We start from the raw sequence: 13,172 nt of genomic DNA on the forward strand, positions 1-13,172 counted from the left end.
GTCCTGCAGAATGAAGTTAGGTTTTTTCTTGATGTCTAGGAACTAAGCCAGAGCCCAGCAGTAGGCAATTCTTTGAAAACTGCATCATGAAAGACTACAACCATGAGCTTGCACTGCTCCCAATGTTCCACCTGTATTAGCCGAGATTACAGTGCTTATTTTCATATACAATCAAGCATTTCAGGGGCAACATGTATCTCATCACCCCCTTTAACTCTGTGCTACAGGCTGAGAGATACAGCCTCAGTAAAGATGCAGACAGAGAGGAGATGATCTGCCCGCACCCTCGTGTCAGCCTTAGAGAGCAGGGATGAGTACAGGGCTTTATCCTACCGCCCCTGAGATAAGTGTCTATCTGTTCTGCTCCTGTTCTGTGAAGAGAGCAGACAGGAAACATCCTAACAACACGTGTCCTAACCCATCCTCACTAACAAGGCAGTCTGCAAACAGTGCTTCCAGGCTTTAGAATGTGGTCTTCACATTTAGTCTAGAGCACTCTTCATAGGGCTGCTCAGGTGGCTCAGTGGTAAAAGTCCAGCTGCCAATGCAGGAGACGTGGGTTCGATCCCTGGGTCGGGAAGATCCCTTGGAGAAGGAAATGGGAACCCACTCCAGTATTCTTGACTGGAAAATCCCATGCATAGAGGAGCCTGGTGGGCTACAGTCCGTGGGGTCACACGAGTTGGACACAACTCAGGAACTGAGCACAAGCACTCTTCATAGGTATTTAAAAGGAAAACTCAGATGAAAGTATTTTTATATTTATTTTAAAACAGAATTTTGCAACTTACCATAGTTTAACACAAAGGCACTGAAAACAATTTATAAATTCCATAAAATTACCTGTCATGTTTGATCCTGGCTAAGAGAGGCTCCAGCCACCCCACTGTGCACTCACAGTGTGCGTCTAAAAAGGTGATCACTTGGCCTTTAGACACAGCAGCACCTTTTAACCTAGCTCTGATCAATCCAGACCGCTGTTCCATTCGAATGACGTGAATGGGTACTTTTAATTTTTTCACGTAACTCTCTAGAGGTCTTTTTAAAAAGTCTGAAAAGAAATAAAACAAATTAAGAAAATAACACGCAAACCTGTAAGCTGGCATTATCCAGGTGGAAAGCAACTTTGGATCGCAGTATTCATTCCATGTGTATTTACTGAGCACTGTAAGTGAGGCTCCCTGACTCTCAAACCCAGTTCACCCAGGAAGGCTTTTTATCTCCTGAGAGAATGTGCCAGAACTGCCTCTCCTTTGTTACGTGAGGAATTAGGGGAGAGCTTCTGGGCTCAGGTTCAGTCAAAGGCATGTTACCACATTTCTTGAAGGAGCCTTCTGTCAGCTCAATTCTTTTTTAATCACGCTTAAGTATCAGGAACAGAAAGAAGGTAGTTCAAGAGAATTAAACCCAGACCTCAATAGAGAGAAGGAACGAATACACAATAGCTGTTAAGAATTCAGAAAACTGTGTGGTTTCTTCAAAGACAGGAGCGAATTGTCTTACAGACTGTCACAGTCTCTGACTATGCAGTTCTTGCAGGAGGTGGGGAGTGAGGTCAAGCTAGAAGAGAATGCTGGGCTGTAGCTGCAAGACCAAACAGAAACCTTAACAGACAGTTTGGTCCAAGTAAAAGAGCTTTCAAGACGGAAGGGCAACTGAAGAGAAAAAGAGAAAATCAGCAGCTATCCTGCAGAGTTCAGAGAGAGGCTGTGCCCTTAAGTCAAAGATTTCCTGCCTCCAGAGTACATAACTGACTTTAAACAGCAGACAAGGGGGACTTCCCTGGTGGTCCAGTGGCTGAGACTCTGCACTCCCAATGCAGGGGGCCCAGGTTCACTCCCTAGTCAGGGAACTAGATCCCACAAGCTGCAACTAAGGATCCTGCATGCTGTAAGGAAGACTGAAGATCCCATGTGCAATGACTATAACCCAGTGCAGCCAAATAAATAAATTTTAAAAAGAAAAAAGCAGAAAAGTTTCCACTTCCTCAAGGCAAAGAGAAGTCGCAGATCAGGTTAGTTTGTGGTAGTTATGCCAGAGAAGCAACGGGTGGTGGGCAAATGTCTTTCCAATTTGTCCCCATACAAGAAGTACAAGGACAATCTCTCCAGGGAAGGAAAATCTTGACATGGAGCTACCAGGATGCCTATGACTACCTCTGTCCCATGGGATCTCCATAAGGGCAGTTGGGTATATTAAGGGGGTAAATTCTAAATGTGGGAACCACATTTAGGAAGGGCTTCCTACATACTGGAGAGGGAAAGACAAATAGGAGTGAAATGGTTCTTGCTCACTGTAAGTGGTAAGACCTGACTGATTCAATAATGGAATAATCAGGGCTGTGAAAACAGTGAAAGAGAAAAAAGGCCTCTATGTCCACTACACCAGAAAACCTATTGTTTCCATGTCTGCTAACACCTTTTCTAAAATATCTGGGCTAAAAAGAGTATCTGAAAAATACGGGGAGAACTCCTGCCTGATAACTATGATTTTATGAACCAGAAAGCTATAATTTGATTCTGAGTAAAAAGGTGAGGGTGGTGCCAATCCCGATGAAAAGCAACATTTTACAGATGTCTGTTTAGTATAATGCCAGGCTCTTTACAGACTTTATTTCATTTAATCCTCATAATGACCCTATGAGATGTTATTAAACCTATTTTAGACATGAAATTCTAAGGCTCAGAATATTAAACGAACTGATCAAAATGACACAACTTATTAAGGGGTAGATCCAAGAGTCAAATCAGGTCTGCCTGACTTCAAAGCCCATCTTTTCACCCACAGCAAGAAATCCTACAAGGGAACAACCAAGGGAACAATTCAGGACTGTGGAATTGCCCGACCTGATACACATTTAAATTGCTTTATGTTCAGAGTTTGATGAATCACATGTGATGAGGTATGAGTTATATTCTAGTACCTTAGACCAGTCAAGTGAGACTGTGTCACAATGCATCTCCCAGAAAGTCTTTCTTCCAGAACTAGACAGTTTGAAGTGCTTCTTAAGAATCAAAGCAATCTAATCCCTAAGTCCTGTATCTTTGAAAGTTATGATACTCTGTCCTGTCTGTAACTTAAATGAAAAATGCATGGTCTGGTAGCTCAAAAAAGTTGCTATTCAACAACTTTTCTTGGCATTTTATTTGACATCTTTGTGGCTCTCATGCAATATGGCTACAAAATAGGTGTCTTCCTAACAGCTAACAGAGAATTATGTGCTCAGGACTAGGTGGGGGATTAGAAACTATTTATTCAAAACTGATTTTATGAAAATGAAGCCATGGGGGTTAATTGATTATGATTAGAAGATACAACATTATCTAAAAATAAGGGAGAGTGTTATTTATTAGATATCTTTACAGCTATTAGTCTATAAATGGATCCCAAGCCATCTCTACCTCAGGCAGTGCGAGGGTGGCAGAGTAAAGGTCAGGGAAAATTTCACTGCTCCCAGCAACAACTGAGAAATCTTAGCCAGAACTCTAAAGAGCAGTAGAAAGAGCAAGGAATTTAGAGTGTAATATTAATAAACCTGACTCCTAATCCCTACTTAAATAAGAACCTGTTTCCTTTTGAGTAAAATGAGAAAAACAATAGCCATGTCAGACTAAGAACATTGTATCAATTCTAAGTCTTAAGATACCCTTCTGAGAGGACAACTGCATAACTTTGAACATGAACTAGGGATTCATCCAGACTTCGTCTTTATTACAGATCCTGTAATAGTAAAGTTATGACAGACACGAAGTACATAGCAGTTAAGAGGTTTAAGCCCTAGGTTTATGGTTAAGTCTCATTTTGCTCTAACAATAAAATAGGGGTAATCATAGCACCTACTTCATACTTAATAAATGGAGTTGCTGATGTCTCAGAAGGTTAACTGTGAAATCCAGGGCCCTGAGGCCATGAGCAGACTACACATGCTACACAACCTAGTCAGGAACTCTCTGTAGACGAGGGGAAAAGACAAGGATTTGATTGGTGATTGCTCTTTCCTTCCTTCACTGAATATATCTGGACTGCTTACTATGTACCAGGCACTGTGGACACTGGGGAGAAAATGGTGACAGACAGTCCTTCTTGATGGGAGTTACAGTGCCTGCCTGGGGGGTGCTGTGGAGGACCGAGTGTTCTGAGAGGTGTTCAGTGGGACATGACCTGGTCTTGGGAGGTCAAGGAAGGCCTCTCTAAACGTAACTTGGCTCTGATGAAACATCTGAGCTGAACTGTGGGGACAGGGTGGGCAGGGGAATTACAAGATGAGACTGGAGATGCAGGCAAAGACCAGGTCATGCAGGCCTTAGAGGAAAGCTGTTTGCTTGTTTTTAATTAAAGTATAGTTGCAGGCCTCAGAGGAATGATTTTTTTTTTTTTGAAAGTATAGTTGATTTACAATGTTTTCAGGTGTACAGCAACTGATTCAGTTACATACATGTTCTTTTTCAGATTTTTCTCAATTGCAGATTATTACAGGATACTGATAAAGTTCCCTGTGTTATATAGTAGGTCTTTGTTTCAAGGAAAGGTTTTCATCAGAGAAGTGATGTGGTCTGGTCTGCATGTTTAAAAGCTTCCTCCAGGGAGACAGTGTTTATGGGGAGACTAGTCTATTTCATCAGCCAGGTGAGAAATAATGGTGCCTTGGCTGGGCCTCTTGAGTAGGAAGGGGCAGACTTAGAGAGCTGGCTCTGGTTCTTAGGCCCATAGTTACCACCTAAACAAGAAGGTCAGACCATTCTCAGTCTGGGCAGCAAGACTGCAGCTATGACCACAACAGCACAATGCCCAGTGGTTCCCAAATATCAGAAGTGGTGATCAGAACACCTGAGGCTTTCCAGGCAAGAAGATACAGAAGAACCAAGTTCTTTGTGAGGGCTGTGCAGTGACACTCAGAGACCTGCTCAGTGACTAAGAGCCCGGCGGAGCAGGGAGGCAGACACCTGCCCACGCGTTTCCAATTACAGGTTTACACAGGCCATGGTGATTCACAAGGGCCTACATGAGGGAGGAAAAAATAACTGGGATACGTGACTTTCTTTGCCACTTCAGGTTGTGGACACATGGATCTTTCTGATTAGGCTACATCCCACAAAAACTTACTATTTCACAGCCTTCTCAGGCCTGCAACAAAATGATGGAGAAAACAGGGGAAAATGTGAAAACAAATCATCTCATCTGAGGAAAAATCTCTCTCCTTGAGGAACATTTAATTTCACAAGTTTCAACATATAAGTAAGTCACTCGGAGGACAGAGATGTTTTTATATATCGCTGCTAAATTACTTTGGTTAGTTTTCTAAAGTGAAGTCACTCAGTTGTGTCCGATTCTTTGTGACCCCATGGACTGTAGCCTACCAGGCTCCTCCGTCCATGGGATTTTCCAGGCAAGGGTACTGGAGTGGGTTGCCATTTCCTTCTCCAGGGGATCTTCCCGACCCAGGGATCGAACCCAGGTCTCCTACATTGTAGGCAGATGCTTTACCATCTGAGCCACCAAGCTCCCTAACCCTGATTTTCTAAAAGAGGGATTAATTAATTCCTAGCTAACAATTATTCAGGTGAAATTTATATGTCTACTGTCAATAGTAATTATTTAAGTATGGAATTCTTAATTTATAACACTCTCATTCATTTTGACATTAATTATAGTATATATTATTATTAAATGTTTTATGTAATTATAAACTATCTCCTTGATTAGATTAAGAAAGTAAGCTACAAGGCCCTTGAGACAGCAGGGCTGTAACTTATTTATTTTTACCTCTACAATCTGGCAAAGGAAGAAGATTTAAACTGTTATCAATGTGCAAATTAATCCCAACAGTTAAGACAGGAAGTAATTAAATTTCATCATGCTTAAATGTATATGTTTAGTGTGGGCACAGGAAGGAGAAGGCATAATACTTGACTAAACTATCTTAGCATATGCAATGAGAGATTAGGTGAGAAAGGTGGAGATAACAACAAAAAAAGGTTGAAAAGATGAGTCATGAAGTTTCAAGCTGCTTAAGGAAGAAGAGCCATTTTCTGTAGTTTCCTCCAAATTTTTCTCATGTGAGTATAGGAATATTGGGGAAAGCACATGACACCAATGATCCTAAACAGCTGTGCTGTGAAAAACAAAAAAGCCCGTGAAAAATTCTGAGATTTGTGGAAGAATGTCCGGGCCAGAGCCATTGCAGAGACTCGTCATGAGGTCAGAGACATACTATACACCACTTTCCCACAAGCCCCTTCATCACCCTTTTGTTCACCCTTTTATAGACCACGCCTGACCTTGGGAATGGAGAAAATGGGAAGACCTAGGAAGAACCTGGAGAACCTGGACTCGCCCAGCTGAGGCTCTGCTCTGCTGGCAGGGATGCTTCCCACTGTCCATGCACTAAATCTCTCTTCATGGTTCTAAATCAGAGCCAGTCTTTCTCCGACTCCGGGCTGAGCTTCCCACAGAGAAAATCCTGACAAAATTAAGTGGTTTTTTTTTTCTCCCCCACTGTTTTGCATAAATTTTTACACAATTATCTCTTTTTAAAACATGATTAAGATGTGACACAACCAAATGCTAATTAAAGTAATATTTTAAGTTTCACAAGGGTGTAAATTGTTTGCATATGTGAATGAGTCCAAATGTCATAAATAACTTTTAGGATAAATTAGAAGCTTGTATAAAATTATTAGGTTAAACTGATAGCAACTATCACTGATAGCAGCTAGCTTTATAAGCACTAATGACAAAAGGTGTAGTGTATTATTGGCATTAAAATGTAAAATTTACCTCTTTCACTGGCATCATCTACTAGAACAATTTCTTCTAGCATGTGTCTTGGTGAGCGATTAATGACGCTATGGACAGTTCGCAGAAGTGTGCTCCAAGCCTCATTGTGGAAAACAATCACCACACTGGTTGTAGGAAGGTTATCTGGATATACCTTTGTTTTACACCTGGAAACAAAGCAAATGCCTTTGTAAAACTGTTAAGGCAGCAAAATCAAGCAACTCAGACTAGGAGGGGTGACAGAGGAATAAAGGCAGTTGGCTCTAGTGGTGCAACTCTCAGTAACTTCTCATTTATTTAGGTTTTGGTTAATGTTGCATTTAATAAAACAGTACCTAAAGTTATATATGCTTAGACTAAAACTATTTTAAAGATGTTAATCATATTCTTAAAATCAGGCACCTCTCCTGATATGTCTTCTGTTGATTCATTTTAATGGAGAATGTACTAAGGCCATATCACTAATCCTAAAGTGAATGGGTCTCAAGAATCCCATTAGACAAAAAATCAGAACCACTACAGGCTAACAGTTGAATAATCTAAACAAAAGATTCCCTTCCACAAAGGAAGTGAACTAATATTTACTGAGTATCTACTAAGTACTAGGCACTGAAGCTTCCTAATAGTTTTGTGAGGTACTTGGAGCCACAATTCACAGATGAGAAGCCAAGGACGGACCCAGGGAGGGAGTGGCAGGGCCTGACTGTGAGTTTCACAATCCTGATGCTGCTGTTGCACAACGTAATTTCAGCACACATCTTGTTCAGTATAGACTGTGTCTAGAAATGTAGTCATCAGAAAAGACCCAACACACCCAAAATATCTGCACACAGAATCAATAAACTAGTTCTACATGGTCTTCTCTTTCAGTCTTGTGCTAGATGAAACCACTAGAAACAGACTACCCAGCACAAGTAACCAGACATCAAGGCATGTGTTTCAGGACATTCTAAAGTCGCTTAACTGAATCATGTTAAGTCATAAGTCATATTGTTTCACAAACTAATTCTACTTATTATTATGAGAATTAGGAAACAGAATACAGCCATGGTGACCACAAAGCTAGCTTACAGAAACAACAAATGGAACAAAATCCAGTGAGACTCAGAGGATGATTAGGTAAATCTGCCATATACAAACAGTACTGCTAGCTGGGACGCCAACTGGGTGCACAACCGGGAAGCCAACAGGAAGATGGTGGAAAACTCGGAGGTGCCGGCTCTGCAGAAGAGGAGTGGTAAGTCAGATTTATTACCAGGATGACAGGTTAAGGAATTAAATTCTGAAGTTGTATGGAAAGGAAGTAAGACTACGGAACACTGGAAATAAAGAAGACTAAAATGGAAATCATTCACAGCAGGATGGAAGAAGCAGAAAGCAGAGTGAGTTTTAGGACCCAGAAGAACAGATGACAAGAAAGGTAACAATTTCCTAAATCAAACAACTGAATTTAATCATTCAGAGAAATACAAACTCACAAACATTCTCCCAGGACTCCCTGGTGTTACAGTGGGTAAGAAGCAGCCTGCCATTGCAGGGGACATGCGTCCCATCCCTGGTCTGAGAAGATTCCACATGCTGCAGAGCAACTAAGCCCATGTGCCACAACTACTGAGCCCATGCTCTAGGGCCTGTGACCACAACTACTGAGCCTGCGTGCTGCAGCTACTGAAGTCTGTGCGCCCAGAGCCTGCGCTCTGCAACAAGAGGGGCCACCGCAGTGAGAAGTCTGCACACTGCAGTGAAGAGTAGCCCCGCTCATCACAACTAGAGAAAGCCCTCCTGCAGCAGTGACGACCCCATGCGTAGTAAGTAATGAGTGCATAGTAAGGAAGTAGTAAGACCCCCAAATAATAAAATAATAAATAAAAAAATAAACGTTATTAAAAAACCCACATGATTTCATTAAAAAAAACAAACAAACAGAAAACAGAGAACATATGGGAAAATCTTTATAAATGATCACAAACATGTAAACACACATACACACATACTCCCCTCTACCTGGGAAAGCCATAAAGCACTTAAGGAGAGTAACCAGCGACCCAGAGAGGCTTTCAGCATTCCAACTAAAGTTTCTCCCCTGAAGGGGCCACCTATCCTTGTGGGGTTGGAGGGAAGGTAACCCTTTGGGGGAAGGAGACACCGAGCTAAGGTTGAGCACAGGCTGTGTTATGAAGCTGTTTTCTTCCGCTGTGTCCCAACTGAACCTTTCACCCTTTGGGATGAAAAGGCACGAGTGGAAGGCTATGCTACCTTAAAAGGAAACAAAACAGAAAGACCACACACAGTCTTAACAACAGGGTGTGGGTTAGGAAGAGAGGGAAAAGAAGAGTCTTAACTTTTTACTGAAATACATAAACAAGTTGACAACTGTAAGTATACAGTTCAATGAGTTTCTACAAAGTGAATGCATCAAGGAGTCAGCACCCAGAAGAAGAAATAGACCATTACCAACCCCACGGAGGCTCCCACTGCACCCGTTCCCAAGGTGACCACTCCTCTGGACCGCTAGCATTACAGATGAATTTTGTCTTTTTTTTTTTTTAACAATTTTATTTAAAAGGAATAATACAGAGCAGTGGTTCTCAGGGCTTCCCAGGTGGGCTAGTGGTAAAGAACATGCCTGCCAATGCAGGAGATGCAAGAGATATGGGTTGGATCCCTGGGTCGGGAAGATTCCCTGGAGGAGGGCATGGCAACCCACTGCAGTATTCTTGCCTGGAGAATCTCATGGACAGAGAACCTGGGGCGGGTAACAGTTCATGGGGTTGCAAAGAGTTGGACATGACTGAGTAACTCAGTACACACATAAGATATGGGAGCAACCTAAATGTCTACCAATAGATGAATAGATAAAGAATATATATAATGGAATATTATTCAGCCATAAAAAGAATGAAATAATACCATGTGCGCCAACATGGATGGACCCAGAGATTATCATTGAGTGCTAAGTTGCTTCAGTCATGTCTGACTCTTTATGACCCTATGGACTGTAGCCCACCTGGCTCCTCTGTTCATGGGATTCTCCAGGCAAGAATACTGGAGTGGGTTGCCATGCCTTCCTCCAGGGAATCTTCCAACCCAGGCATAAAACCAGTGTCTCTTATGTCCCCTGCATTAGGAGGCAGCTCTTCACCACTAGCGCCACCTGGGAAGCCGAGAGATTATCATACTAAATGAAATAAGTCATAAAAACAAAGACAAATACCATATGCTAAGTCGCTTCAGTCGTGTCCGACTCTGTGCGACCCCACAGACGGCAGCCCACCAGGCTCCGCCATCCCTGGGATTCTCCAGGCAAGAACACTGGAGTGGGTTGCCATTTCCTTCTCCAGTGCATGAATGGGAAAAGTGAAAGTGAAGTCGCTCAGTCGTGTCCGACTCTTAGCAACCCCATGGACTGTAGCCTACCAGGCTCCTCCATCCATGGGATTTTCCAGGCGAGAGTACTGGAGTGGGGTGCCATTGCCTTCTCTGGCCATATAATATCATTTATAAGTGGAATCTAAAATATGATACAGATGAACGTATCTACAAAATAAAAACAGACTCACAAAATAAACCAAATAAATACCAAAGAGGAAAGGGGGTGAGAGAGGGGTAAATTTGAAGTTTCGGATTAGCATATACAAACTACTATATATAAAACAAACAAACAACAACATCCTACTGTATAGCACAGGTAACTATATTCAATGTTTTATAATAAACCATAATGAAAAAGAATACTTATATAAAACTGAATCACTTTGCTGTACAACTGAAACACAACATTGTAAATCAACTATACTTCAATAAAATAAAATTTAAAAAGAGCCATTTTCATATGGACCTATTTCTGAGCTTTCTATCTTATCCCACTAATCTACATATCTATCTTTTTGCCAACATCATACTCGATTACTGCAGCTTTATAGAAAGTCTTTGAATTGGGTAATGTATTTCCTCCAAATTTATTCATCATTTTCAAATTTATTTTAGTTATTCTATTTCTTTTGCCTTTTCAAATAAAAATTTAAATCCCTTGCTCAGATTCTGAATGGAATTTCACCAAACATCTATTGAGGGAGAATTGACATCTTTTTTTGATGGGTTACTCTGCATCTATTTAAAAAAAATTTATTTATTTTTAATTGGAGGATGACTGTTTTACAATGTTGTGTTGCTTTCTGCCATACAACAGTGTGAATCAGCCATCAGTATACATATGTCCCCTCCCTCTTGAACCTCCCTCCTATCCCCCACCCTGATCCCACCTCTCTAGGTTGTCACTGAGCACTGGGTGAGCTTTCTGTGTTATACATCAACTTCCCACTAGCTAGCTATTTTACATATGGTAATGTATATGTTTTAATGTTACTCTCTCAATTTGTCTCTCTCTCTTCTTCCCCTACTGTGTCCACAAGTCTCTGTGTCCTGCATGTCTATGTATGTATCTATGTGTTCCTGTCCTGTAAATTAGTTCCTCAGTACCATTTTTCTATATTTCATATATATGCATTTATATATGATATTTTTCATGCTGACTTATACTTCACTCTGTATAACAGTTTGCAGATTCATCTTCCTCACTAGAACTCAGATTTATTCCTTTTTATGCCTGAGTAATATTCCATTGTACACATACACCACAACTTTCATCCATTCATCTGTCAATGGACATCTATGCTTCCATGTCAGGATATTGCTTCCATATCCCGACTATTGTAAATAGCGCTTCATTGAACACTGGGGTATATGTGTCTTTTTGAATTATGGTTTTCTCAGGGTATGTGCCAAGTAGTGGGACTGCTGGGCCATATGGTAATTTTATTCCTAGTTTTTTAAGCAATCCCTATACTGGAGAACTGACATCTTTTATGTTGAGTCTTCCAACAGAGCTAGAAAGTGAGGCTTTAGTTTCCTCTCTCTGCTGCACATTTCCCAAGACTGTATCTGTGTTTCAGGTCAAACTGTGGGAAACAGAAAAAGAAAAGCAATGGGAATTCTACACATGCTCTGGAGACCAGAGTTCTTCTAGTCAGATGATTTCCCTTCCTCAGATGTTTAGTTGCTTCCCTGGCCACTACTGTGTGTGGCTGTGTGCCTTGACAATATCGCCTAGGGGCTGAGAGTATAGGGAAGATTAAAAAAAAAAAGTTAAAAAAAGCGACCCTTAGCAGACCCTCTTTTTGTATCTCAGACCTGAGAGGGCTACTTCTGGGGCTCTCTTCCTGTACCCACAGTGCACTTCTGAGTTTTGGACTAGTACAATTTTGAGAAGAAGTGGAGAGCAGGCATCCTTTGCTTGCTTCTGACTTTAGCAGGGAGGAGTCCAGTCTTGTTCCATAAAGTGTGATGTGACATTAGAAGCACAATCCATAAAAGAAACAACTGATAAATATGATTTCATCAAAATTAAATTTTTTTGTGCCAATGAGCACATTCTGTACCTAAAAGTACCATTAAGCCATTAAGGAAATGGCAAACACAAGCCACAAACTAAGAAAATATTTGGAAGTCACATGTCTGATATTTATAATTTGTCCTGAATATATAAAAAGTTCTTGCAACTCAGCAACAGGAAATCAAATAATCCAACTTACAATGGGCAACATATTTGAAAAGACATTTCATTAAAGATAAAAAAATGGCTGATAAGTACATAAAAAGATCCCCAGTATCATTAGAGAAACCCCAATTAAAACCACAATGAGGTTATCACTTCATACCCAGTAAAATGACTATAGTAAAAAAAGACAGTAAAAAAGAAGCATCGGTAAGGATGTGGAGAAACTAGAACCCTCATACACTGCTGGTGGAAGTGTAAATGGTGCAGCTGCTCTGGAAAATAGTTTGCCAATTTCTTAAATAGTTAAAGAGTATCATAAGACTCTGCAATTGGGAATTTGCCCAAGAAAAACAAAAACATATATCCACACAAACTCCTGTATACAAATATTCTTAGTAACGTTACTCATAATAGCCAAAAAAGGGGAACAATTCAAATGTTCACCAACTGGTGACAGAAGTAACACCCACACAGCTGAATAACACTGGGCAATAAAAGGAACACAGGAGACATGCCACAAATTGGGAGAATCCCAGAAACACTATCCTCAGTCAAAGAACCGAGACACAAAGACTTCACATTATGTGATTCCATTTATATGAAATGGCCAGAGAAGGCAAGTCTATATAAATAGAGCACATTAGTGATAACTTGAACCTGGGGCTGGGCGTGGGAATGGAGCGTGACTACAAACGCACACCGGAGACTTTTTTGGGATGAATGGAAATTTTCCAAATGAGTGCAATTGTGTGCTCATTTCACGTGCTAGCAAGGCAACGCTCAAAATCCTTCAAGATAGGTTTCAACAGTATGTAAACCTAGAAATTCCAGATGTACA

At 40.9% G+C, this 13,172-nt stretch overlaps 1 protein-coding gene across 3 annotated transcripts in view; it reads right to left on the reverse strand.

Moving 5' to 3' along the window:
- Nucleotides 1-13,172, reverse strand: part of GALNT1 (polypeptide N-acetylgalactosaminyltransferase 1) — a 118,310-nt gene that overhangs the window by 26,138 nt on the left and 79,000 nt on the right. For all 3 annotated transcript variants that reach the window (XM_081562427.1, XM_081562428.1, XM_081562426.1), the window contains 2 exons: nt 6,778-6,944; nt 844-1,051 (listed from right to left, as the gene is read on the reverse strand). In XM_081562427.1, the coding sequence (XP_081418553.1) occupies nt 844-1,051; nt 6,778-6,944 (375 nt within the window). The remainder of the gene's footprint in view (nt 1-843; nt 1,052-6,777; nt 6,945-13,172) is intronic.

This window comes from Giraffa tippelskirchi, chromosome 14 (genome assembly GCF_054371585.1).
Source record: "Giraffa tippelskirchi isolate mGirTip1 chromosome 14, T2T-mGirTip1v1.2.pri, whole genome shotgun sequence".
Classification (NCBI taxonomy): Eukaryota; Metazoa; Chordata; class Mammalia; order Artiodactyla; family Giraffidae; genus Giraffa; species Giraffa tippelskirchi.